Source organism: Apus apus, chromosome Z (assembly GCF_020740795.1).
Source record: "Apus apus isolate bApuApu2 chromosome Z, bApuApu2.pri.cur, whole genome shotgun sequence".
In the NCBI taxonomy this organism is placed as follows: domain Eukaryota; kingdom Metazoa; phylum Chordata; class Aves; order Apodiformes; family Apodidae; genus Apus; species Apus apus.
This window is the reverse complement of record NC_067312.1, coordinates 70,560,827-70,587,656: the sequence shown is the minus strand read 5'-3', so window position 1 is coordinate 70,587,656 and position 26,830 is coordinate 70,560,827. Positions and strand designations below refer to the sequence as shown.

At 43.3% G+C, this 26,830-nt stretch overlaps 1 protein-coding gene across 2 annotated transcripts; it reads right to left on the bottom strand.

Moving 5' to 3' along the window:
* Positions 1-631: 631 nt before the first annotated feature.
* CKMT2 (creatine kinase, mitochondrial 2) lies at positions 632-25,769 on the bottom strand. 2 transcript variants are annotated; one of them, XM_051643693.1, is made up of 11 exons: positions 25,661-25,769; positions 18,857-18,930; positions 15,843-16,015; positions 14,377-14,575; positions 13,021-13,116; positions 12,071-12,292; positions 9,161-9,246; positions 6,552-6,675; positions 5,042-5,176; positions 4,559-4,684; positions 632-857 (listed from the first exon to the last, which is right to left on the bottom strand). In XM_051643693.1, the coding sequence occupies exons 3-11, from the start codon at positions 15,992-15,994 to the stop codon at positions 738-740; spliced, it is 1,260 nt and encodes a 419-aa protein (XP_051499653.1). In that variant the 5' UTR covers positions 15,995-16,015; positions 18,857-18,930; positions 25,661-25,769; the 3' UTR covers positions 632-737. The 2 variants fall into 2 exon arrangements, with proteins under 2 accessions (XP_051499653.1, XP_051499655.1); XM_051643695.1 differs by lacking the exon at positions 18,857-18,930 and having other exon boundaries at positions 25,661-25,767.
* Positions 25,770-26,830: the final 1,061 nt, after the last annotated feature.

The window sequence follows — 26,830 nt, the reverse complement described above, 5'->3', positions numbered from 1 at the left end:
TTTCTCAATGTTTCCTCAGAGCTTGGTTTGCGTGAGTTTTATAAACTAAACTGGCATTGCTCAAGGTGCTGCAATGGGCTCCAAAGCACCACTGGACAGCATGCCCTAGACATGCCTCTACCTACAGTAGCACTGGTCCCTTCAGCAGTGTCATTTTCCTGTCCACACAGACCTGGAAACATTTTCTGCTGATATCACTGCCTGCTTAGCAGCAACACAGACAGCACATGCAGCACAGCATTTTTTGACTTTTTTTGTTGTTTTTGTTTTTTTTTTGTTCCTCGGACCTGTTGTTTTGAATTTGGTTACTGTGAAACACAGAATGTTTCAATGTGCAGAAAAGAAGCAATTGATGGCTGCTTGGACACTTACTGGAGAGAAGTGCATCTGTGAATGAAAATGAGGTGCTCATAGGAGACTTTTTAAGTATGGCCGTAACTGCAAATGCAGGCTAGAATTAGAGATTTTTGCTTTTTGCATTATTGAGATAGTATTTTTCTTATTACCAACCAAGAAAGGGCAGCAGTCCCCACAAAGACCATTCTACAGTGGTTGTGTTGGGTGCATCCCAGTAAAGCTGCACAAAGGTCAGTTTCTGCCAGTGCAGCCAGGCATCTAAGGAGACGTCAGGTATCAGGTAGTGTTTTATTACACAATTTATACAGAGATATACAGAAGTGTCCTTCTGTCAGAATGGCAACCTTATTTACCATCGATTGCCACCATCAACAGCAAGATCACTTCCTCCCAAACTGAGGCAGTGGTGGTGGCACTTTTATGTCTTGACCTCTTTCCAGTTTCTTCTCGCAGTCAACTAGAAAATTGACCCCATCAATGACAATCTGGACTAGCTCCACCTACAAGAAGAAGAAAAATGGTAGTAACAAAAGCTGTATCTAATGCTTTTAAGAGGAAGGGAAATTTGGGTTGTACTGCAATGACAGAATGTAAAGCTGTAAGTAAGGTGGGTCAAGGCATTGATATCTTAACACTCTGTGGCATGAGAGCATGGCTCATGCTGGTCCAGTGGAAGCCCATAGTAATTCCCACCTGTTTGCTCTGATTTTGGGCTGCCAGCAACAGAAATTTTCAAATAGGCGCCCGTGTTTCCACAAAATTCTGTTGCTACTCATATTCCTATAGGAACAAAGCAAATAAATAAAAAGTCCTTACATAAAATACTTAGGCCTAAGTTAAGACTGTGACCACCATGAGGGTGCAGGACTTTCCCCAGGTGTTCACTGAGGAGAAACGTCTGGCACAGACAGGTGTGCCAGTCTGTTGTGCTCCACACACTCATGTAGGAGGATGAAGAAACCAGCAGTGCTGTGAGTGCTCAGCATCACCAGGCAGTGCTTGCTGATGCAGCAAATGCTTTGTCTTTCCAGCTCACACACCCTTACTGCCCCTGTGCTTGCAGGAGCATCTGTGTGAGCACAGAGTCAGATGGAAACTGACTGGGGAAATGGTGCAAGGAAAGGAAGACAGGCTCATTGCCCTGATTCATACAAGCCCTGAGCGCTGTTGGGACACGGAGCATGACAGGACTACCTGTTTGATCACAGCCTTTTAGACTGCGTGAGAAAGCCGGTCAAACCCGAGTCTTAACCCTTCTTCAGAGGCACAGCTCGGGACCAAATATTCCCCTGCAGATGACCATGAACCCTGCTGCAGGCATCCCTCAGCTGTGGGGAAAGATGTCCTACTCTGCTAGTGTGCTGGCTCTGATGGGGTGGTTTTGCCAAGCCAGGGACCCACATCTTTGGAGCAGAGACATTCATCCTAAACTCATGATGGCTCTACATTAACTGTCAGTCCTTTGTTTTCAGCTCTTGATATACACTAGCAGGGATGGGATTAACTCCAGGCCCAGAGAAGCACCAAAATTTGCAGTTCTACATGGCAGGGGGTAATGGTGCCTTTATAGGCTTTTTCAGTTGCTGAAGAATGCAAGGTGCTTTGTCCCCAGCAGACTTTCTCCACAGGAGGTGACATGTGAGGACCACAGGCCCTGTGGTATTGTTAGCCCGCAAGCTATAGCACTGATTTTTCTTAATCTTCCTGAAATGGTTCATTAGCAGCCTTTAATGACTGGCCTGATACAACTGAATGTGAAGACTAAATCCCATTGTCTCTTTAGTGTGACAGTTGCTGATTTTCAAGGGATTTGTTTTTACTATAAAGCATTTCAGTGGCTTAGCAGTTTATTTTATTGTCTTTTACAGACCAGCTGTGTTGGGAAATCAGAGGTCTGAATTTGCAGCCTCCAGGAGAAAAGGAATTTCATATTAAGTTTGCATTGACCAGTAACTGAAACAAAGCAAAAATACAAGCAATTTTATCTTGCACCTTTGGGAACATAATTCAGTTCTATAAACACATTTACTACATAATGGAATTTATTTTATTGTGTACTAAAAAAAATAAAAAAGGTGTTATAGTAAAACATTTCTGTCCCCTCGAGTTTGTCTTGTCTTATTTAGATTTCAAAATCTTCAAGGTGGGGATTGTATCTTATCTGTTGGCTTAATCTTATGAATCCTTGCTGTACAAGGAGACACTGACTTCAGCAAAATTTTAAGCAAAAATTTGCAGGCTTAGGCCATCTGTCAGTAGAACACATGCCATGTAATCTTTTTGTATAATTAGTGTTATTTTAGTGTAAAGTGCACATGATAATGCTTCAGGTATTAATACAAGTCACACATTGTTAATGCAAATAATACAGCTTAATAGCTTTTCATTCATGTTTGTTTTGCTTTAGATCCAAAGGAACATAGCTACCTACATCAAACTCCAAAATTTAATATTTCCAGACCCCTGCCCAGATGCCACCTGGCTGAAGACTGTCGAGGGCACGTCTGGATAGGAAAGCAGAGAAAAGCTGACCTGTGTCTCAGGGGCAGAACACCCAAGGTGAGCAAGGAAGGGAAGCCAGCTGGCTGGCTGTCAGACAGTTTGCATCCAGTTGTAAACCAGGGTGGTGTTTGTGTCATGAAAACCTACCAAGAATCAGGCTGAACTCGGGTATTGTGCTCCAACAGCAGCACCAAACTGCACCCCTAAGGTCTAGAGGTCTAAGGTGCCCAAGCCTCTTGGGGCTGTTTGGGAAAAACACACCTGGACAGCATGATTTTTTGCCATCAAGTTGATGTGTTGATAAAGCCTCCAAGGTGATAAAATTTTGCTGGTGGGTAAAGAGGCATCCTTTCAAATCCTGACGTGTGCAAGTAGGTTGGCATCTGAGCCCAAATCATATATTGCATTGCTGGTGAAGTAAAAGGGACCTCAGGAGACATCAGTCCCACCAGGGTCTGCCTGGTTGACCATAGCTGAGAGGTTACAGCATGCACCAGGGGAGTAAAAGATGCAACCTCTGTTCCCTATCTGCTAGCAGAGTGCTCAAATCACTGGACTTACAGGGTCTTGCAGGGTAAATTTTAGTCTCAGTTGTTTGTCATGTGGCCAAGGCTGAACACAGCCTTGGTGTTGGTGAGGAAAGGGGGGCAGTTGTGGTGCCACAGGACTTGCAGCCTGGGACCTGGAGTAAGGGTTTAGCTCAGCCAGAGCTAGTGCAGAGAGGGCTGGAACTCTGACACAGCTGTTTGTGCCCCATTCTCCAGCAGATTTGCTCTTAGGAGCTTTTTCTGCTTTGTAAAATAGTTAAATATGGAACTGGAATGAGGTCTGGGACCCAAGACTCCCAGGAAAGCAACAATACCACCAGGCTGTAGGGTCATTTCCAAACTCTGGCACAACAAATACCATTCAAACTGAAATAGCTTCAAAACAAATGTCTGAGATGAACCCATCTCATCGTAGCCTAAAGCCCAACAGGGAGAACTCAGAGCTGACAATTTTTTTTCCCTGATTTAAGCCTAGCTCTCCTGCATCCTCTGCTCAGTGCCACACAGGACATGTGAAGATGGCCCCAGCTCCTCCTCAATTATTTTGGAGTGAAAGGACTGCTAAAAGGAATACAACACCTTAAACCAGTCTTGCTTTCAGTGCCTGATTCTCCAGGTGGGTTAGGACATGATCCCTCCTCCTTTCCCTGGCATCTTGCAGCAGGTACCACCCAATGTATAGTAGTTAGTTTATTGCCCACTGTACAGCTTAGAAACATGTCTCACCTCCACTACAGAGACCACCAGACACTGGTCTCATGGCTGGGCACTCCAGCAGGCTGGCAGGTCTAACAGTTTGTGCTGTGATGCTGAGAAACATCACATCCTGAGGGATGCATGGTACTAAATGTTCCCAGCACCTTCATGCTCTCAGTGGAGATCCTCAGCACGTGGTAAAAACAAGTCACGCTTGTGGAACTTGCTCAGGGTTGGGTTTTTTTCATTGCCATAACAGGAATACTTGTCAAGCACTTCATGCACACTAATACTTTTTCTTTTTGCACTGGTCTAGATTCATCTGGAGTAAAAACTGCTAGAGGCCAGCTGAGGTCAGTGGAGTGAACCCAGCCAGAGGGAAACTGACTCATATCAGGACAGATCTGAGCTAAAAAGCAAGGAAAAAAACAACCCACAAAAACCCAACAGGTTACCTCAGAGCGACCCATGCGGTCCAGGTTGGAGATGTCGTACACGTCTGCTACAGCTGCTGTGTCCACCCCACCAGTTCCACGCTTCTGCAGACGCAGGTTCTCCAGGATTTTCGGAAACCTGGGATCCTATCAGAAGAAACAGGTTTGAGCTTGTTGCCTTTTACCCGGCATATTGCGCTGAATTCTTGCAATGCTGTTATCCATGCCTTAATAGCATCTCCAGAAAGACAGGCAGAGATGGATACTTTTCTCTGCCCTTGGCTTACAGCCTGTCTTGGTGGCTGTCTGCTGAGTAGATTAATTTGCATAACAAATACAATAATTTGCAGAATAAAAGTATGCTCCATTAGTTGTGCATTATCCCAGGGACCTTGTTACACATCATGCTAATGTGCAATCACTGTAAGCTGTCATTTTTCATTTGTTCTTTTATAGATCAGAAGAGCTGACTCATGTCACTGGCCTTTTAAATGATTTATGTACCTTGCTAAGCCTGGGCAGCTTGACATGGACTCCAGCACGTAAACCAGTTCCCAGGTTGGAAGGACAGGTCAGGACATACCCAAGACGCTCGTTCCACATGAACTCCCAGCCTCTTTCTTTAATTAATCTTTCCACCTGTGACAGATTTAAAAAAAAAAAAAAAGGCAAAAATAAAAGAGCAGCATACAAATGTCTTCTTTTAAGATGTCTGCTTATAGCTGAGATTCTTTTCTCCATGTGTCTGTGTTGATGATGAGCTTCACTAACACTAGTGGAGGTGCATAATTTTACACTTGAGTACAGTCTGGTCTGCATCTGATGCAAATGTTTGCACTCATCTGGTACCAAGACTCCCAGTGCATATTACAAGGTTTTCTTCATCATTTTCTCACAACCATTGGCTTGCAGACTACTTATCACTTTGTCTAAAGCTCCCTGTGGTGATGTTTTGGTATAACCTTAGCCCATGAAGCCATATCTTCACATAAGAATATGGCTTTTTCCACCCATTTCATGCAGGGTTTTTTTTGAGCAAATGTGCAACACACAAGCCCAAAGGACTGAAACACTACAAGGCAAACAAAAGCAGCTGAAGTTGGGTTTTGTGTAATTTTCAAGGTGATGCCATGACTCCTGGGGGAGGACACATGACTTCTAAATGCCCAGTATAAACAGCCACACTTTCATGATAAGGAGCTTGTATATAATGCTTTTCATGAGTAAATCTCTAGAAAGGAAGGTGAATTAATTATCCACAGAAGAATCACAAGGGTCTATTTGCCTTTGAACAGGCTGGTACTCTGCTCACTTACCTGCACTCCTGGACTTACTTCTGCCATCCATGTCTTCCTTCTCTATTAAAGCAACTTTTTGTGTGCCAGAGCAGTACACCAGGCTGCACTGAGCTGGAGCCAGCCAGCATCTCTACCTGGAGTGTCTAGACAAAACTTTTAATCCACACCCCATCTCATGAAGCTTTTTTTGTCTTTATGAATAGTGACATCAGGAGCTCTGGCTATGAGTTTTTAGTATTTTAATCACAAAACCCCGTATCTCCCCAAAAGTAGTGAGCCAAAGGGTCCTAAGCTCTATGTTCTTTGTATAACCTCAGCAGCATTCACACCACTCTCAGCATCAGCAATGAGAACCAGGGGGCTGGGCCAAATAAATGCTTAATTGAAGCAAACCAAGCAATCCAAATACAACACTTGCTTTAGGGCATTGTCACAGCCCACAGGCACAAAATGGCAAAAAAAGGAATATTTCTTTAGCCAGCCTGTGCTTAAGATTTCAATGGAAAAGCTGCAAAGACATTCTTTTTCCCTACAACTCAGCTAGCAATCTGCCCATGTTTCCTTCTTTACCTGCATTAGCGTGTGTAGGTATATGGACTAGTGTTACTTCATTTTGTTGCTCGTGGAAATGTCAGTTCAGTATGAGCCACAGTAAGAAGTGCTGACAACAGCCCAGCAGTAAATGAACAGGAATAATAAACTGATTGAGATAATACCTCTTTCAAACCACGGCAGAATCTTTCAAACACCCGTTTCATGTTGCCACCCTTCTCCATGGAGATCACCCTGGTGTGGTCTTCTTCATTAATCCAGATGAGAAACGTCTTGTCATTGTTATGCCTGGTTGAGAGGAGAAAAAGAATATAAATAGTAACTTTAATAAGACAAGCCCAGAAAAATATATTTCAGTATCTTGAATCACAGCCCCCACAGTCAGGGCTGTGTAGAGGTTAAGCGCAGAAAGATAACGTTGTGCAGATGTAGGGATCTGAGCTGCTTTCCCAGTTGGATCTTCCATGCCAATGAGTTTACATGGGTTTCTTGGGCACAGCAAGAAGAGCAGTTTTTCTGGTCACATCATGCTGCCACAATGCTGAGCGCAGAAGTGTGTGTTGTCCTCTAGCACGAGCATAGCCAGGTGCAGCACAGGGAGAAGACAAACTGCAGCTAAGAAAATAAACCTAACATTTACATGCTGCCGGGGGCCAAGCAATATGTCCTTACTTAATTATATTCTTCCCTAAATCAAATCCCTTGGCCTCTGTGTTGCTTGGGAGCATGGGATTGACTCGTCAGTCCAGGTGTGTGTCCGAGCAGCTGCACATTGCTGCCAGACAGAGCACTGGTGGTGCTGCCTTGTCAGTCAAGCTGAAAATGCCTGGAGATACCCACTCTTGCTTCAAACAGATCAGCTGTGGCTAGGTTTATGAAGTGCTGAGTCAAACCTGAAGTCGCTTTTCCTGGCTTTTTCTCCACTTTCTCTGTCTTCTACAACAGCCTTTCTACAGCACGTAGAAGGTGATTGAAGGGATCAAAGTCATTTGTACAGACAGTGGAATATTACCAGGCTTGAAACACATGAGATTTTTAAAGTTCAAGTTCACCAACAATCTAAGTTTAATCTGGTCTTTTACCACACCTCCTTTTTGTTGTTTGGTTTGGTTTGGTTTTGCACTGAGATTTGCCAGTGCAACACTGAACAGCTGTCAACGTCCTGTGTCCTGACATTATCGTCACCCGAGGTCTGGTTACCTCATCTTCAGTCACACACAAATGTTCAGGGGAGAATTTTCCAGACAGTCTGAGGTTGGCCTGATTCAGCTCTCCTTTTAATTAACTCAAGCTCCCATTGCTTTAAGGACTGCGTCAGGAGGCCACATTTAAAATATGCCATTGCATGAAGTTGGTGGGAATAATGTTGCAGCCCTTAGCAAGGACAGGATTGCAATCATTACAAGCAAAATAATTTCCACAACGTGTACTCTTTCTGACAACAATATCTTGCAAGACAAAGGCAAGTTTTCTCAGTGTGACATACTGATACACTTTCCAATCATATTATTTTTTTCAGTCTGCCTGATATTTCACATGTAAAACAAGCCAAAAAAACAGGTCTTTTTTCTTAAGGATGTCCCTGGATAGCAACTATGTTGTTGATACTTCGGTGTGTTTGTAGAGATGATTAATGGGATGCCCCAGCTTCATCGTTTTCCTCTTCCTCAGATTTATATGGGGTCCAGGAAGTTAATCTGAAGCTTGTTGAAATAAAAAAATCCTCACAGATTCCCAGCAGGTCACCAGATTTCACAGGTGATCAGGTTTCATAGCCTCTGCACCCCGACAGCAATCAGGTTTAGCTCATTGCAGCAACACTGGCTGTGCTTCTGAGCACGATCCAGTATTGACAGACACTGCTTGGAGAACAGCTGGAATGGTTTTGCATGTAAAGTCTCATCATCTCTCAAAAAAAGTCCTGAACCTGCCTAGGGCAAGGAGCTAGGCTAGGTCGTTCCTGTTATGGAATCCTTTTTAGCCTAATTTTTGAGAATTAAAGTGTCTGGTAACGCCTAGAAGTATATACCAGGATGGATGCAGATGCTCTGCGCTGCAGAGCTGCCCCCACCTAGCAGTTGTATGCACAGATACCCCTTTCTCTCTGCAGAAAATGTGTTATTTGGCCACAGAAAGTGTGTTGGGAAAGTAGAAACAGACCCAGAACAAAATAGGAGAGTCAACTTCAGTATCTCATTTTTGTGCAATTCAGTTGGAAATTAAGGGTTACTTTCAGCTCTGGGAATTGAAGTAACGCTCTGTCTCCTGGCAGCGAGGAGAGGGACAGGAGTTTGCAAAGCAGTGTCCTGCAGCTGAATGGCTGGTTGTTCCTCCCTGTCTGCATGGCTACAACCTGGTGTGAGGGCTGCTTTTGTAACATGGGCTCTGCCAACTGCATGGTGACTCATGGGCTCTTTCCCAAAAGGAATTTTTATGTAGAAATGGAAAAAAATGGGAATAAGAACTCAAAGAAGGAGCCATGCCTATGATGCTGTGTTGGGTGGGTGATGTTAGGGATGGCTCCTTGAATATAGAATCTTACCCATTCTCTTGCCCATTTCTGGATTATGTTTGGTTGTTTTGGTTGTTTGTTTTGGTTTGGGGTTTTTTTGTGGTTGTTTTTTTTTTTATTAAGCAAGAAAACTTTTTTTAAAAAGCAAACTGAACATGCTGTCAGTATGGGGACAGAGTGGCTGCAAGGTTAGGATGAACAAAGAGATGTGTAACACAATCTTAAAACACCACACAAGCTTCTGCATGTCACACAACGTACCAGATTCCTCTGGCATCTGGCCAGTCACGTGCCATCCCAGCACATGTTAGCAATGGGGACACTGGCTTATCAAAGAGAAAATGATCCTGGAAATGGGACCAAAGGGAAACAGAAGAGAGAGAGAGAGAGAAAATAATTTAAAAAAAATAATATTCAAGTTTATTCAAGGAAGCAGTATAATGCTGTCTAATATCTTGTATGTGAAGGCAATCAATGTACAAGTAAATCACATAGTACAGCCTGTGAATCTGTCTTCTTTTTCTAAAAACTAAAAGCACTTTATCCAGCTGATTTTCTTGAGGCTTGCAGATTCTCACTGGCATTGGTATTATGACCATGTTTTGCCAAAAATGTTTTTCAAATGCAGGGAGGAATGGGAAGTGTGGACCAAATACCACATACACACACCAGAGGGTATTCTGGAGGGACCTGGCTAGCAACAGAGATATTTTCTGCAAACAGACATATTTCAAGGTAAGAGAAGGCAATGAGTTCTCTAAGAGAGAAAGAGAGAGAGAGAGAGAGAGACAAAGAGAAAGAGAAAGAGAGGAAGAGAGAGAAAGAGAAGGAGGGAGGAAAGGAGGAAAGGAAGGAAGAAAGAGAGAGAGAGAGAGGAAGGAAGGAAGGAAGGAAGGAAGGAAGGAAGGAAGGAAGGAAGGAAGGAAGGAAGGAAGGAAGGAAGGAAGGAAGGAAGGAAGGAAGGAAGGAAGGAAGGAAGGAAGGAAGGAAGGAAGGAAGGAAGGAAGGAAAGCTATTTCTTAAAAAGTGTTTCTCCAGCACAAAGACTTAACAGTATATTCTGAGCATGAAGTCAAGGTAGGAATTAAATCAGTGCTAAGCCTGACTTTTTGGAGTCACAGACTTGTTCTGTTTCTTAACAGAAATGTTATTTCTAATTTAATAAATGTAGCACTTTCTGTGCCACCAACTTGACACATTCCAGATAATTTTGATATATTTTTTTATTAAGGTTTGGGTTGTTTGTTTTTTGTTGTTGTTGTTTTTTTTTTCAAAGCAAGTAAGTATTTGATTTTCATGAGTATGCTGAAAAACTACTAGTTCTTAATTCCTCAAACACTGCCATATCAAGTGTTTGGGAGGGGAAGGGGATTGAGGGTGGGGGAGTGGATTTGCTTTTTTTTAAGCTAAAGTTTATTTAAGAATAATGAGGCTAGCTGTCTAGAATAAATATGACATGATAGACAAGTTGATATGCTTCATTTCTTTATTCCCTTGGTATAGAATTTGGGGTTTTCATCTTTGAATACCCTGTGATGGAGGCAGAACCCCAGCCACTCAGAAAGAATGGGTAGGGGATTCTCGTTGCCCACTACAGGGACACAACATTTCCTTCCTCAGCTTGCTCCACTCAAAACTTTTGCTTGAAAGACAATCTCCCCCTTTTGCAAGAAAACAGCTGGGTGCTATTAGTTGTCCTTATGTGCATATGGCCCAAATCTGCAAAGTACCAAATGCCTTCTGTGCTGAACGAAGCTCAGCTAGCACTGATTTGATCTTACTGAGATCAAATGATGCTTATTAAAGGCTGGCTGAAAGCCTGATACCACCGGGGTTCAAGGTCCTAAAGTACTGGATGAGGTAAGCAGTGGTATGAGTTAAAAATGAAATCTGAGCTTACAGCATTTGATGCCCTGATTTCTCTAAGTCTTCATCACCATCAAAATAAAACAAACAAACAAACAAAAAACCCCAAGATAAAATGCTGGATCAGTGATTCCCAAAGGATTTAGCTATAAACCATGAAGAAATCATATTCTCTATGCTCCTATTTTAACCTCTGCTTTCTAAGGAGCCCACTCCTGCTGCGAAAGGCAATGAAATAAAACCTAGAGTAGGTCATCAACATCTTGTCAATAAACATATTGCCAAGGACATTCAATCAAAAAAGTAACTGACCTTATATCAATTCTTAACTCTTGGTTAATCCAGACTGTGACACCTAGTTCCAGGGTTATAAATAGACTTCATCAGCTCCCTTTTGGTCGGTGTAATGGATTAATGTGCCATGAATATGGCCAACAGGGTACAGCCATTCCTTTGGGTCTTTCACATACTCATTCAAGGTTTGTTTGTCATACCACATGCTGTGACAAAAATCTGTAATAAAATCCTTGTGCTTCCATTTCTGTGACAATGAAAACTCTTGTTATGTTACTTCAAGTCCTTAAACACAATTGCAGGACTGGGCAAAGGTCACCTGAGTGCAGGTGGCTAAAGCCATTTTGAGGAAATTTGAATTAGTGTAGTTTTAACATAAAGGAATTACAACCAAAGCTCCCCCACCCTGACAGTCTAGAATAGAGATAATACCTTTTGATTATGTCAATGTAGTATTTGTATTAGAATGGTTATTAATACAGAAAATACCATTTTTGCTCAAAGAAATGAGCAAGAAAAGATCCTGAATTTTAATTTGTTACTTGTCCAAAGAGGTGGCAGCAGCCATACATATTTGATTTGACACAGATCTTTCTACCTGGAGTGTAACTCCACATTTTGGACCTGCACCGTTCTGTGCATAGCCAAAATATAGACCCTAGCTAATCTGCCATTACATAAAAAATATCGACAAGCCCTCCCAGGGAGGGTGGTGGAGTCATCATCCCTGGGAGTATACAAAAGAAACGTGGATAAAGTGCTTAGTGACATGATTTAAGCACTGAACGGGTAAATTAGGTTATGGTAGGGGGATTTAGGTTATGGTTGGACTTGATGATCCTCAAGGTCCTTTCCAGCCAGGATGATTCTATGATTAACAACTGGGTTACTGCTGTGATTATCCTTCTCAGCCACACAGGGCAGCATGTGCCCCAAAGGAAGATGAAGGCAGGATAAACGAGAAGAAGCGGAGGTGATGTCAGCACCTCCTTACACCAGCACAGCACTTACGTCGATGAGCTGCTGCTGCTCCCTCTCGGTCATGGTGGTCAAGCTGTAGTACTTCCCAGAGAGGTCTCCTTTCAGCCCAGAGAGCGCAGTGACCACCACGTTCTCCACCTCCCGGCGCTCTGCCCGGGTGCAGGCGGGAGGGAGGCTGAGGCCCCGGATGCTGCGGCCTGTCCTCACCCGCGAGGAGAGGACGTAGCGCTCGTCAAACTGACCGTGGGTGATCTGGAGGGACATGCCATTAGTTCACACACATTCCCCCCCAACACGTGGTACTCCACCATTAAAAAAACCCAACAAAACGCAAGCCCCACCGCACGTAAAGAAGGGCATCTGTCTGCCCACACCTCTCCATGAGGCACTCAGGATGCCAGGATCCCTTCTGAGTCTCAGAGACTCCAGGAGGATTTATTAGGAGCAATAAGTTTCTTTGCTGGAATGAATGTGGCAGCATAACTGGCTAGCCCTTTGTGGTCCGCAAGTACGAAGGAGTCTGCATGGCTTTTGGAAACATGGATATGGGCAGAGGCAGAGGGCCAAGCACAAAAGATCCTTCACAAGAGGAAAGCCCAAGAGGATTCTCAACCACAGCATAGTTGATCTATAAAGGAAATACTAAGCAGCAGGTAAGGTTTGACAACAGGTATGTGGGCGTAGTGGAGTCAGCTCCTGCTTTTGTTCCAATCCTTGGACACAAGACTCTCTGTGGGCTCATGAAGAGACCCACAGTGCCAAGGGAGACTGTGGCCCCAATGCTTAGTACAGCTAGAAGCAAGGCAGGGATGGTACTGTCTTGCTGTTAGGGCCAAGAGTGGCATCCCAGTGTCCTTAACCTTAAAATTACTGTCTCTGGAGTTGGATCAGGAAAAATAAAAGTTATATTATCTACAATATCATCACTGTAAGAAGTAGCCCTGAGCCTTTATTGCCTCATTATTGTATTTCAGTCCTACCTTAGATGCATCCAGGTCAGTGTGGTGCTTCATTGTCCTTGGATCATAGCCATTATGTCTTGCTTTAATGACAGGGTCAAAAATCTCAGCAAACACCTACGGAGTCAAGAGAATCTAGAAAGAGTCTGCAACATCACAGAAACACTTAAATGCTCCACCCATGGGAGAAGTCCCCTGTCACAGGCCCCTGCATGACAGAGTAAAGGGGGCTTTGCAAATGCAAATAGGGTAAATATGAAAGAGGGGGTGCTTTTGACCTACATAGTGCTCTGCAGCATTTGCTCATCTTCATAACAAAAAGAAGGTGCAACCGCACCTTACTTAGTTAGGGGGACTGGAGCTAGATGACCTTTGAGGTCACTTCCAACCCCAACCATTCTAGGATTCTGTGATTAGTTACAAGCTTCCTCTAGTTACCACAGAAAGGCACTGGATGTGGTGGGAACCAGGTTAGGTTTCAGGATGTATTACAAACCAGAACACACACTCAGATTCCCCTGGCAGTTGGCCTCTTGTTTTTAGGTCATGCAGGAGTACCCTAGGTCTTCACTGCCATGGGATAATAGACCTCATAAGAGCTATTAGGCCCAGGTGTGTCAACAGGGATCACAATCACACCTTCATGCAGATAAGGAGCAGTAGCACATCTAAATGAGTAAACTGAACAAGAGGAGCTGATAGTCTGGAATGCCAGATGTCCCAGTCCATCCTCAGCAGCCCAGTGTCTGGGGTGTTATTGGGAGACTGTACAATAAAAGGTACCATTGTATAGTGGGCTGAAGGAAGCAGAATACAGAGGTCAATAGAAATAAGGATTCTCTACTCTTTTTCTCTTCTCCTCCTCACTCTAGAATTAAATAAACCTGCCCATCCTAATGCTGTCTGTCTTCAGCTTTCATCATGATCCAAAAGCTGTGGCTTAATGATGTCTGGCACTTCCCAGAAGACATTTTTGTTTCACTTCTGCCTCTTCTTTTCCACAACATAATTTCCACATTACCTTTATTTTGTGTGTCTCAGAGTTGCATAGCTTTGCCATAAACTAAGTTTAGTCGTAGGAAGGAGGGCAGCCGCTGGAGGCAGGTAGCAGCTGCTCCCAAGCAGGTACATTTTATTAACTTCAATTGCAGCAGAGAGGGCACTTGTAGTAACACCTCATGTTCATGTGTTTCCTAATGTGGAAGAGTAGGGAAAAAAAAATCTTTATGCACATGGCTTGCCCCTTATGTACTCTGTGGGATACAATTTATCTTGGCAGAACATACCCTACCGGGAATCTATCTTCATCCAAGGAGCTCTTGTGAGCAATACCAGGAAAACTGAACCAAATACAACAGTGTTGTGGGAATGTCTTACCTCGTAGGATTCTTCGTCACCTGCAACCATGCCCACAGTTTTAATGAAAGGGTGGCCAGGATTGTCAACCCCAGTTTGGATGCACTGGTCCAGGGTGTAGCCATTGGGAGTCATCTTGTCCCTCAACCTGGAGTAAATGCCCGGGGTGAGGCACTCAGCCATGCAGTTGTTGTGCTTGCGGAGATCGGGATAGTCGGCACTGCAGAGGGGAAGAACCCCAAGCAGTTAGTGTGGCACCTCTCAAGAGTAATCCTTGCTAGTTCATTAAACTGTTAAAGGGACCATGAGGTACAGACTGCACAGCATGGTTCACAGGTACAATTTGTCCTTGATTTTATGCGTTGCATAAAATCTTAGGAAGGTGAAAGACTCAGGCCACTGAGAGTACCCCGTGTTGCACTGGTGGGCCACGACACCCCCCGGCAATGGCAGCTTTCTGCTGCTCAGGGCCCTCAGGAAAGTGAATCCCAGTCAACCCTGAGAGTGTACTAAGCCTCATTAAATCTCTGCTGAGACACTCTTATTCAGAAATACAAGAGCTCTAACATTGTTTTTGTTCAAGTAAGAAGGGAATTAAGTTTAGTTCTTCAGCACCCAGTCAGCAGGGCTTAGTGGACATCACTGGGACTCCCTGATCCATGTGAAGCTCATGCTTCTACAATATCTGCGTTTGCTTAAATGGCTTTATCATTTACAGAGGCTGCATAGTGTACTAAGCCAGGAAAAATAAAGAAGTTATGCTTTCGTAAGGCATTTTTACGGCTGAGTCAGACCACATTTACCCTGCACTGGTAATTATTTGCTTTACCCACAACCCTGTTATTTCTAGAATAACATATTTTAATTAGGATACAACTCACTACTTAAAAACAAACAAATAAACAAAAAGTCTGTCAGGGCCTGAACTGTATTTTTTTTTACAAGTATGGCTAGCAAAGTCAACCTACAGAGAAGAAGGTTGATAATTAGTTTCTAATTACCAGCCAGACAGTTTGTAACAGAATTGGGGGTATTTCAAGTACAACAGCTATATGGGAGATTTCTTTACTATTTGCATTTTGGAAATATTTTCACATTTCCTAGTGGTGGAGCCTGTATACTCAGCCAGATCAATAGGTTGAGCTGCAAAGCCTTCGATAGCTGATGAGGTAAAATAAGGACTAATAGAGTGCCTTTCCTACAATTTTAGATATTTCTTAGGCTTGTCATTGTTCAGCAGTGAGTGTTTTTGAGCATTGTCGCTGTCTCACATCACTGCTTTCTGGTCTTGCAGGCCATTGTTGGTGCTGCCCAGCACTGGGGTGACTAAGGGTGTTGTTTCTCAGGTCACACAGCCCCGTGGGCTTGGCCACATGAGGAGTCTGCACCCCAGGTAGGGATCGCCTTCCCCCCAGGTGTTAAGAGTTGCTCCTGGCCCAGCCAACAGGGCTCCGTCCTCAGCCCCCTGCCCCACCCCCAGTCCTTACCTCGGAGGGAAGAGCTTCCGTTTTTCCTGGACAGCAGCCTTCACATTTTGCTGGTTGAGGAGGTACCCCGTGGTTAGCACCCCCGTGCCTGCGGCTGCAAAGAGAGCAGTGGTTGCTCGGCCAGCCAGGAGACGGCAGAAGGTGCCAGCCATTCCTCTCCGAGGATGCGATGCCTGGAAGAGAAGACAGCCCAGTGCCAACCCGTAAGACCTCACACAATGTAAACCCTCATTTTTAACTGTAGCTTTGTAATAGAAAAAAATATTAATTTTATTACTGGCTTGCACTTACACGGCATGTTCAGGAAAATGGATGTGTGTGTACATGTATCATTTCTATACCCGTACCTTAGTTAGAGTTGGAAAGCAGTTGATTTTTTTGGTGCTGTGTTGAGCACACAATTCTAACCCAAACACCTGGAGGATTTAAATGGTTTCAATTACTTCAGGCCTAACTGAATCCTTTAGCTTGCTTCCTAGCAAGTTTGTGTCATTGACAGGAGCTTATTCTTAAAACTAAACTGTGGAAAATGAACTTTCCCCCAGGATATGCTGCTGCACTTGTTTTTTCAAAGTTTTAAAAAATGTAATTGTTTGTGTAATCTCTTCACTGTTCTTTAGGAGATTAAACTAAGCACCTGAAAGCATTTGGTTTTATTTTCAGTGAACAAAGTGTTCTAAGGTCCAATAGTTTTAATGCAGATCTGGGTTAGTTAGTCCCAAACCCTGTAGTTCTTTGCCTTTTCCTCTCCTGTCTAAAAGCAAATGCAATATTGATTCTATATCCTCTCACTTGGTAAGAAGATCTCATCTTCTTGCATGGTTTTCTGTTTCAAAGCAGTATCTTGTTTTGTACATTAGTCACACAAGTGAGATGAGAAACACAGGCATGTTTCATCTTTGTGAGCAATTTGTTTCATATCCTGGATCTTGCTAAACATTATCTTGCCTGAATTTTGTTACTCTCTCTCCTCCATACTTTCCATATGCAATAAGCATACATTTAATTTTCCTTCCTTTTATTTTTTCCCCCTTCCCTTTTTTTTTCCCACTAGGAATATGTTGAAATTTTCTCAGCTATTGGAAATCCTTGAGAATTAGTTGCACAGCACTCATGTACAATGAAATGTGTGACTGGGGGCAGGAGGCAGATCATCATCTGTAGCCTTATTTTGTCTCTGGAAGTGGCTCCCGTCTCTCCATGAATTCATTTAGGGCAGTTGCAGGGCAGACTGTCATGACTACAACAGGATTTCTCCGTCCCAAAATGCAGTGGGAGAATGTTTGTCTGTAAATCACAATCAAATACGAGGCTTGTGGTGGAGGTTTTTGTTCTGCTTGCTTTTCTATGTATTTAGCAGATGATTCTTGTGCCTTTTCACAGTATAGCATCCCCATCCTACACTCTGGAAATATTTGCTTATGACTAATCTGCACAGAGCTATTATTGTTATACCAAAGTGTCTGAGAAACAATACATGTATTTTCCTATCAGCTCTGTGTATTTATAGTTCTGTTTCACAGGTGCCATCTTCACTGCAAGCAATTTGCTGCCTGTCAAAATCCTGTCCTGAAAAGGAGAATCTTTATCAAAATCCCCTTGGATACAGTGACATTATGACTTCCACAGCCCCAGGCACTCAACATCTCCAGCAGGCTGTTTTTTTGGGGAGCTTCTAATTCCTCTGTCACTTCAAGGGACAAATCTGGTCCCTACTTTTGATTAAATTAGAGGAATCATGTGCAGTGTGTATTTACAAAGAAGCACAAGACACCAACAGTGTAGTTATAATGCTTGAGAAGTAACAAGGGCAGGGCACCTGTTGACTACAGTGTGTACCACAGCCTAAAGGCAAAGCCAACGGACAGGTCATTATATGCAGCTGTGTCATGGGTCTGCTGGCAAGGCTGTGCTGTGCTGTTTGCTGCTTTCACATAACCTCTGTTCCTTTTACTAATGCAGTGTGAGGGGAGAGCTCCAACAGCAGCTGTTGGCTGCTTATTTTTCTGCCTTTGAACCTTTTCCAATGATCAAGGATGTACAAAGGATAGAAGCAATGTCCCAGCCAGAAAGGTGCTCTCTGGATCAGTGTGATGATGTAGTCTGGGATTTCTTGCTCTCTGTGATTTCTTTGGGAGACAAACTGTGCTTGCCAAAGCTAATAGAAGCTAAATGTTGTTTATCTACTGATTCAGTGCTCCTGGTATCCTTCCCTTTACCCTTGCAGTAAGCTATTGGACAAGAGAGAGCCTGATCCTGAAAGCAGCTGAGCAGAGCAGACCTACAAAATGTAGTGTGCAAGCAATAACCCTGGGTGGCTGCAGGTAGCTTGGCATCCAGGACTGTCAGGCAGAACTACACAGGGTTGAATGGGCTTGTAACAGAAATCACAGCCCGTGAACAGAAAGAGAAGTGAACTACCTAGAAAAAGAAATAGATGAATCTGGGGGAAAAGGAACCACTTTGAAAAGGCAAAGACACTTCCTTGGTAACTCAAATGGTGAAGGCTTTGTGCCACAGCTGATCTGGGAAATAGAGGGACACTGTATCTTAGTTCTGCAGAGTGAGTGTGAGTCCCTCACTTATTTATGCCTGTCTTTGACTGGACATGCAATGCTGAGCTTTAACCCCTAGAGCAGAACCTCTAGGCATGGACAGGTTCATTGTCCACTCCTACCTTGCTCAAGCAGTGTCAGTGGTTTCCTCTCCCTAAAAGGGGGAAGGAATGTTTACATTTTTTACAAGTTTATGTTACAATTTTACAAATTTACATTAAATGGGCCTGTACTTTGGGACAGAATCACCGACTTTTGGACATCGGATAAAAGACGGATTTTATGCTCATGAAATTTTTTTTTTCTTTTTGAGTTCTGACTAAGTCTCATAACTTAAATAGTTTTTCTTTTTGGCCATGTTATCTTACATTGTGGCTGCATGCCTTGTCCCCCAGGACATTCTTGCTTTGTTGCATGACAGAAAAGGCTTCCCTTACCCTGGAGCAAGCTCTGCTTTACCTGACAGATGCTTCTGTAGCAGCTCCTAAAAGCCTCCAACACTGGAGATGCTGCAGACTGCGTAGGTTAACTACCTAAAAAAAATTAAATAAATCAGAGTAAAATAGACTTCTTTGGTTTTGGTTGTTTTGTTTTTGTTTTTTTAAATAAAAAACAATGTTTAACTACACATCTCTTGTTACAACTGAAGCCCAGCACTCCTCATCCTAACATTTTCTTCCCCAAACTTTGCAGTTCTGTAAGGAGAAGTTCAGTTTCTGTCTTTACCAGTAAGTGCCCCAGCTTTTTAAAACCAGTCACTCCTGCAGAAAAGGTGACTCTGCTGAGAAGGTGACCTGACAAGCATCAATCACAGCATCACGTGGCTGCTGCCTGCAGGAACTGGGAGATGACAGCTGGCCTCGTCTTCTGTGCTCCTGAGGTAGGACCTTCTGACTGCAGCGTGGCATTGCCATCGCAGGGACCATCTTTTGTGACTGTCAAATGCAAAGGGTCTAGGAGAACATGAAAGTTAGAATTTCTTAGGAGAAGAAAAACATCATCTGGACTGCTGTGGAAAGGTGACTGTAATCCTTTTTTTTTATCAAAAGGGTGTAACTCCTAATTCAATAAACACCTCTTGCCACAAGGGTGGGCTGTGGTTCTGATTATAAATGTGTACGATTCTGCAGCACAAACTGAGCCCGTGTTCTGCCTTGCACAGGTAGTCCACGTACAATCAAAACAGCTCAAACAAACTTCCACAAAAACCTGGTGTACAAGTTCAGCAAACAAAGTTTTTATGTTGTCAGCAAGACACCTCATCTGACAGGAAACGAGACCTTTTTGTTCTGCCTTTCTTTTTTTTCCCTCCTCTCCAAAACCAGTGCGATTTCTAAGTAATGCTTCGAAAGAAACGTTTCAAAAAGATCCGTTTTGAAAGAGTCTGAACGGAATGCTTTCAAACTAAAAAAATTCCATCAAAGCTATTTGTCAAATCTGACCTCAAATCATTAACATATTCAGCTGGTTTTTGTCCCTGCAGAAAATGTCAACCTGCCCTAACAGTAAGTTTGCACCATCACAACCTCTGTGGATTCAGAGAAATGTAATTATCCCAGCCAAGGGTGTCGCTAGAGCCGTAGGGTTTTCCTACAGCACTTTACCAGAAATACCATGCTGTGATTCAGGTTTTCCTGCAGACTATCATTGAGCCTCTACTGTAAGGATTTCATTTTCATCGGGAATGTTTAACCACTGCCCAGTCTAAAAAATGAAAATGCACACTTTTCTTTTGTAGGATCTTCCTAAGGGGCTTTCCTTGTGCTCATGATGATAGAAAATCCATGGCCTATAGGGCCACCATGGCACAGCTGGAAAGAGGAAGGAATAAATTTTCAAGATGAGAAGAACATTTGTGATTCCCAGTTTTAACCCTGGAAAAGGAACTGAGTGCTTACCTATGCTGATCAGGTGTGCTGGAAGGAAAACACCTGCATTAGGAAAACATTCAAAACTAGCCAGACAGAATATAGGGGAGAAGATAGTGGAGAAGAATATATGGAGAAGATAAAGGAGTTCCAACAGTTAATAAACTTGAGTTAAAAAAATAAATAAAATTATTCTATTATTTCTGTCTTGCATTCTTTTTTTCTTCTTGCATTGATTCACTGGCCTTGGTAATTATGTCAATTTGCTTTGAGATTTCTACTCCTTATTCTTTCCATATATAGCTACTTAATAACTAGCTTTTTAATGTCACTCCATCAGTTTTTAAATCCTATTTTCAAATTTATTAATCACCTGTCAGCTCTACCCTGAATTGTTTCCATTTTGTTTTATCCTCAATATCCTCCTGATACCAGAAAGGTCCTTTCGTGCCAGTAATGGTCATAACAAGTCTGAATGTACAGATCAAATATACTTAAATATTTCCCAGTTATGATTTATGGTTGGCTACTTAAAATTTTCCTCTCTGTTAAGAGCCACCCTGCAACCTTTCTGCACCAACCAAAGTTTCAAGTTCTTTCAGTGCACCACAAGCTGCGTTTGAATTTGGACTTTCCTTCAGTAACACATAAGGCAGAATTAGCCTCAACTAAACCTGCACTGGTTTTTCATTCTGTGAACATCTCTTCTACAGTTGTCCAAAAGAGGTCTAATTTCTGTGGAACTGGACACAACACCTTTTTGGAGGCATATATCTTAATAATTTTATTTTATAGATTTTGACAAGATTCCTAGGATTCATGGCATGAGACCTCAAGCATGTGTCACTCAGATGACACTCTGATACTATTAAGACTATCTTTTTCAAAATGGAATGGAAAAATGGAATGGGACTCAGAAGAGCTTGTTCACTGCTAGTTTGGTGCCATAGTGATTTCAGCAAATTGGGTGAGAAACATGCAGAGATGTCTTCTAAACTGAGCTGTTTCAGTGCAAGTCTGTGATGCAGCTGGAGCACCACATATCTTCTGTGTGCAGCTCAGAAGAAGCTGACACAGCAGGAGGCACAACAGTCCCAAAGGAATAAATGAGAACTGGTATTTTGCAGCGGGGGAACAGACTGGAGCATTAGCTCCAGTCCACTGGGCAGGGCAGCACTGACAGAAGAGCAGGCAGGGAAAACCAGGTAGGAGGATGAGCTTCTCAAACCCCTTAGCAGATGGCAGAAATAGAAAACCTGGACCTTGTGAGCACTGTGGTTCTCACCTGTGCTGCAGCTGGGAAGGAGCATCTACTCCTGCTGCGCCTGCCATCACTCCTGGATTTGGCTCACCATCTCCCCACTGTGAGAGCCCAGGTTGCTCTCTCTCATGCAGTGGTCCTATTGAAGTAATTTATCTCCTGCTTTTCCAAAGCATGGTTGGGGTTGATCCTCTACTGTCACCCAGCACTTACAACACATGTTTTCTACTCCTTTGCAGATAACATTGTCTTCAGCAGTGCCCAGAATGGGGCATTCTTTAACTGATAAACATGGAGGGTAAGATATCATGTCTCAGCTGGTGTCCAGCATCAGATGGATTTTCTACAGGTAAAGTGGCAGGGAAGGTTTTGGATTTGTTTCTTATTGGTCAACGGTGCAGCAAGACACTTGGAAGGCTCCTGGTATTTGAATCTTAACAGCTTCACTAAATGCTCAGAGAACTGCCTTGCACATTTTCCCCTTATTATGTCATTCTGCTCATACTTTGGATACTGGCTTTGCCTCGTGATAACTACTTAAGATGTCTTTTGTATGCCTGCTGGATTACACCTGTCTTTTGCCCAAGGCCAGGGCATGGAGCACAGCCCAGAATTTGTTACTGGAAACAAAGTTTTATTTCCAAGGTCATTTGTACTTGTACTGTCACTTGGGGAAAGCAAAAATACTGCTGTACAGGAGAGAAGTGCAAAGCAATGGCTCAGAAAGAGCTGCTGTGTATCCTCCATGCACCAGGTTTCCTCCTGCACTGAACAGTTTTGATTAATTCCTTACAAGTCATCTTGTGGCTCAGTGGTGGTTAATGGTGAGTGGAATGGTGGGATCAAGTACACTCTCAGCAATTTGCTGGTGACACCAACCTGTGTCGTGTGGTCAGCACTCTGGATGGAAGGGAGGCCACCCAGAGGGACCTCGACAGGCTTGAGAGGTGGGCCAGTGCCAACCTCATCAAGTTCTACAAGGCCAAGTGCAAGGCCCATCACCTGGGTTGGGCAATCCCAAGCACAAACACAAGGTGGGCAGAGAATGGGTTGAGAACAGCCCCAAGGAGAAGGACTTGAGAGAAAGCCAACTGTGTCTTGGGCTGCATCAAAAGAAGCATGGCCAGCAGGTCAAGGGAGAGGTTTCTCTCCTTCTACTCCACTGTCATGAGACCCACCTAGAGTAACATGTCCAGTTCTGGAGCCCCCAACACAGGAAGGACATGAAGCTCCTGAAGCGAGTCCAGAGGGGTCCACAAAGATGATCAGAGGGCTGGAACACCTCTGCTATGGAGACAGGCTGAGAGAGTTGGGGCTGTTCAGCCTGGAGAAGAGAAGGCTCCAGAAAGACCTTATAGCACCTTCACCTGAAGGGGCTATAGGAAAGGTGGGGAGGGGCTGTTCACAAGGGCTTGTAGTGCTAGAATGCAGGGTAATGGCTTTACAGTGGAAGAGGGAAGATTTAGCTTGGATATTATGACTGTGGATATATGCTATGGATATATGACTGTGAAGGTGATGAGACACTGGCCCAGGTTGCCCAGGGAAGTTGTGGCTGCCCCATCCCTGGCAGTGTTGAAGAGTAGGTTGATTGGGGCTCTGAGCAACCTGATCTAGAGGGAGGTGTCCCTGCCCATGGCAGGGGAGTTGGAACTAGATGATCTTTAAGGTCCCTTCCAACCAAACCATTTTATCTTTCTATGAAATGCAACACTAGTGTAAATAACAGCCACTAAGCTGCACATCATGTAGGTTTCTTCATTCCTATTCTTTCACCACATCAGCACCACAGAGACAGGGTAATCAACTTCAGAGTCAGGTTGGTTTTGCCTTTGCCAAAGCAATATTCCCATATGCCGTGATGACTTCTGGCCGGTGATTCAGCAAACCCTGTCTGAAAGGTCATGATCTTAGAGGTCATAGCCTTTATCTCTCTGCTGTAGGCAGCTGTAACCAGCCTTCAGGACATTAATATCCTTCCAGGAATGTGTTTTGGTTTTAAAAATTTATTTTAATATAGGTATCACCTACCACACACAGAAGGCAGAGACAAAAGGCAGCAGTGGGATTCAGAAGTAATTACTGTGAATCTGGTGCTGCCTGAGAAACAGCCCAGAGGATTCCAAGTATCATTAAGGTGGAGGGGCTCTTTGTAACCACAGTTTGAACCCCAGGATGAAAAGGAAAAAAAAAAAAAAAAGGGAGAATGCTTATTTAAGGGACTTAAACTAGTTTCCCTCTTATTCGTGATATACCTGGACTAAAATCTCTGGTAAGGGTGAAGGTAATCTCCAGAAGAAATATGGCTTTTGTACAGCAGGACCCTTGCCAGCACTAAAAAGACCCTTTTTTCAAATCAAACTCTGACAGTTAAGAAAGTTAAGAAAACTCTGACATAGCAAAACTTCCCTTGCTGCTGTGGTGGGATGCTGTGAAGAGTCCTCAGGACGTTTGATTCACAGCTGCTGCTGTGCTTGGAGTGCCTCAGCCGTGTCCCACTGCACACGGGGATCCTGTGGCTGGCAGATGGGTGAAGATACTGCATCCCCCTCCAGGAACTTTGGAGGAGAGTTAATAATCAGAAATGCACAAACTGCCTCTTCACCCTTTGAGGAACTTGCAAACTTTACTAGTAGCAATATTTTAAAAAATAGTTATTTTGCTAGTAATGCTTTACTTTCTTAATGTTATTTTAAAGAGGAAGTTGTCAGGTCCATTTTTGTCTTAAGATATTTGAAACCAGGTATCAGTTATCTTGTACTTCACACCAGACAGCACGTGTGCCAAGAGGGAAGGAAGGCACAGGGGTTACAGTGACATTTCTAGAAATAGAACTAGATTAAATATTTGAACCATGTCAGGGGGTGGTATTAATGGCCACACCATGTGATCCTGAACGACATTTTAGAGGAATGGCAGAGTCACAGCTCAGGTTCACACAGGCTCCCAGTCACACATAATATGTACACATTTCTCAAACTGTTAAGCCCTTCAGCTAACGGTGTCACTGCAGCTAGCTGAACTTTCACCTGATGGAAGGAGAAGGAGGGTGGTCTTTTATATTTGAGAAGTAATTCCTTTGAGTCATCTTTAGCTTGACCTAAAGCCTACAGATGCCAGTGGAAAGTTTTCTCTGCCCGTCTATGGAAGTTGCTGGCACCTTAGAAACCTCTGCAATAAATGTCACAAGCGACTACATGCATAAGAGACCATTTTTGGAAGAGTTTAAATTGCTCCTGGTATGCTGTATCACTCTACATGCAGAGAGGATAAGATATAAATTAAACTATTATATTTCATAAGGCAACATTGGTGGGTTTTTTTCAGCTTCCCATAGCCCACCCGGAGCAAGAAATGACCCTTATTGACTAGTTTGTGCTTAAGATACATTCTCCAGAGCACAGAAACAAGGCCAGAGCAGACACTGTTCTAACTGTGCCTTAATCACAGCATGGAATATCTCTATGAAAAATCAACTGAAGTTTAGTTTCTTTCTCCTTGCAATGCCACAGGTTAGTGAATGGTTATAAAAATCTAGTAATTTGGGGGAAAAAAATTAAAACCCCACACTATTTAATCTATTAATAGATTCATACAACTAAAAAAGATAGAGAAAAGACACAGAAAAGACTGTGACTCTTCATAGATCAGTCAGCTACCCCCTAGCAACTACTCCCTAGTAATAATATGATTTTTAGCTGGAAGTCTGACCAGTCAGACCCGAACTGGTCAGAGTCCAAAGCCCAAATTCTCCTACCAAAACCCAACTAGACTGCAGGGAGTTCTTGCCCTTCTGACAGTATTTTACAGTATAACACTTTAATTTCCACAGTGCAGAGGATCTACAATCACAATCACAAAAAACATACTGAATTAGAGATAATTTTTTTCTGAACTTGTCCCTCTGCAGAGGGACTTATTTTTTCCTAATTGAACTGTTACTTCAGGTAACAGGGTCAGCATTTCCAGTGGGCTGACACAAATTTTCCTCCACCAAGTAGTTATGTGAATTAATAAATTATAACCAAATTACACCACGTCTTGTGGTGCTTTGGATTCGTTTTTAAATAACCCTCATGTTTGCAATGCTACCTTTTCAGGCTAGAAAAGAAAAATACAGGTAGTCAAACTGACCTTGGAGCCGAAGGTAGAGACGTCCTACTGCCTGCAGTGAGCCCAGAGTGTAAAGAGAGCAATAAGTTGGTGTGCTGAGAGGAGCCCAGGTAATATGAGAGGGGAAACAAAAATAATTGCTGCGGTGGCCAATCCTATTCCACTGGTTACACGAGTAGCATTTGCTCACACAAGGGTGCCCTTGAGGACGATGGGGGGGATGTGGCAGGAGGGGGGATGTAGCAGTTGGGTGGCAGCAACATCATCTTTCCAACACTTCTCAAGGGGAGAGTGTTCACGTCAGCAGATGGTTGGCCAGGTGCCCAACTGCAAGGAGAGGCACCTCTGCTGGTTCACCTCCAGGGGCCCATTTAGTAACAGCTGAAAGAGAAAGGTCAAGAGCAGCTTCTGTGCTGAACTGCCTTGCCTGCCTGGACAACTCCTGAGAGACACAGACAGCAGGATAAATCCACCTGCACGCATCCCAGATGGAAACAGGTCAGAGTAGGGAACAAGAGTCAGAATGAACTGAAATCACAGTAGGCTTTTCTATTTTTATTCCACCCTCCTCCCCCCCTTTTTAATTCCTGACATTGGTTCTTGATTCTTTGTAAGGCAGAGTGTTCCAGAAATATGAATTATAAAAGGAGGATATCTGAAGCCTCACATTTAGAATTACTAGAGTGACATGGTGGTAAAGTACTGGAAGAAATAACACACAGTGGTTTTGAAAGAAAAAAAGCATCACCAGTTCACCTAGCTCTGCTCCCACTGAAGCTGAACATTTATTGAGACTGACAGAGGAACACAGAAGCAGTACTCTGCAGCCTTTAAAAATCCAAGACTTCAAAATGCTTTTTCCTTTGTACATTCCTTGAATTATACATAGTAATTTCCCAAACCCAAATCTCAGATTTTGGAAACTTTACAAAATATAGACATCTCTCCCTCAAAATGTCATGACTTGTTTGGATTAACAAGAGCCATGCATGCCCACGATAATAAAAAACTAAACAGCCACTCCAGATTAATGCATCTGAACTACCAAGTATTTCAAACACTCCCAGTTTACCACACCTGCTTTTTGTCAACCCAACATTATGTTTCTGGTATTAATAGAATAAATAAATAAATAAATAAAATAGAGGAGCTTTTGAGGTAAAGTGAGTAAAGAAATACAAGCACAGCGAA

What these genes read in the sequence shown, in the direction of transcription:
- CKMT2 (XM_051643693.1), bottom strand. Translation starts at nt 15,994, where the DNA reads ATGGCTGGCACCTTCTGCCGTCTCCTGGCTGGCCGAGCAACCACTGCT. An exon ending in CTGACCTGGATGCATCTAAG is followed by an intron (nt 12,293 to 13,020) that starts GTAGGACTGAAA and finishes ATGTCCCTCCAG; the next exon opens with ATCACCCACGGTCAGTTTGA. An exon ending in AGCTGCCCAGGCTTAGCAAG is followed by an intron (nt 4,685 to 5,041) that starts GTACATAAATCA and finishes TTCTTCTGATAG; the next exon opens with GATCCCAGGTTTCCGAAAAT.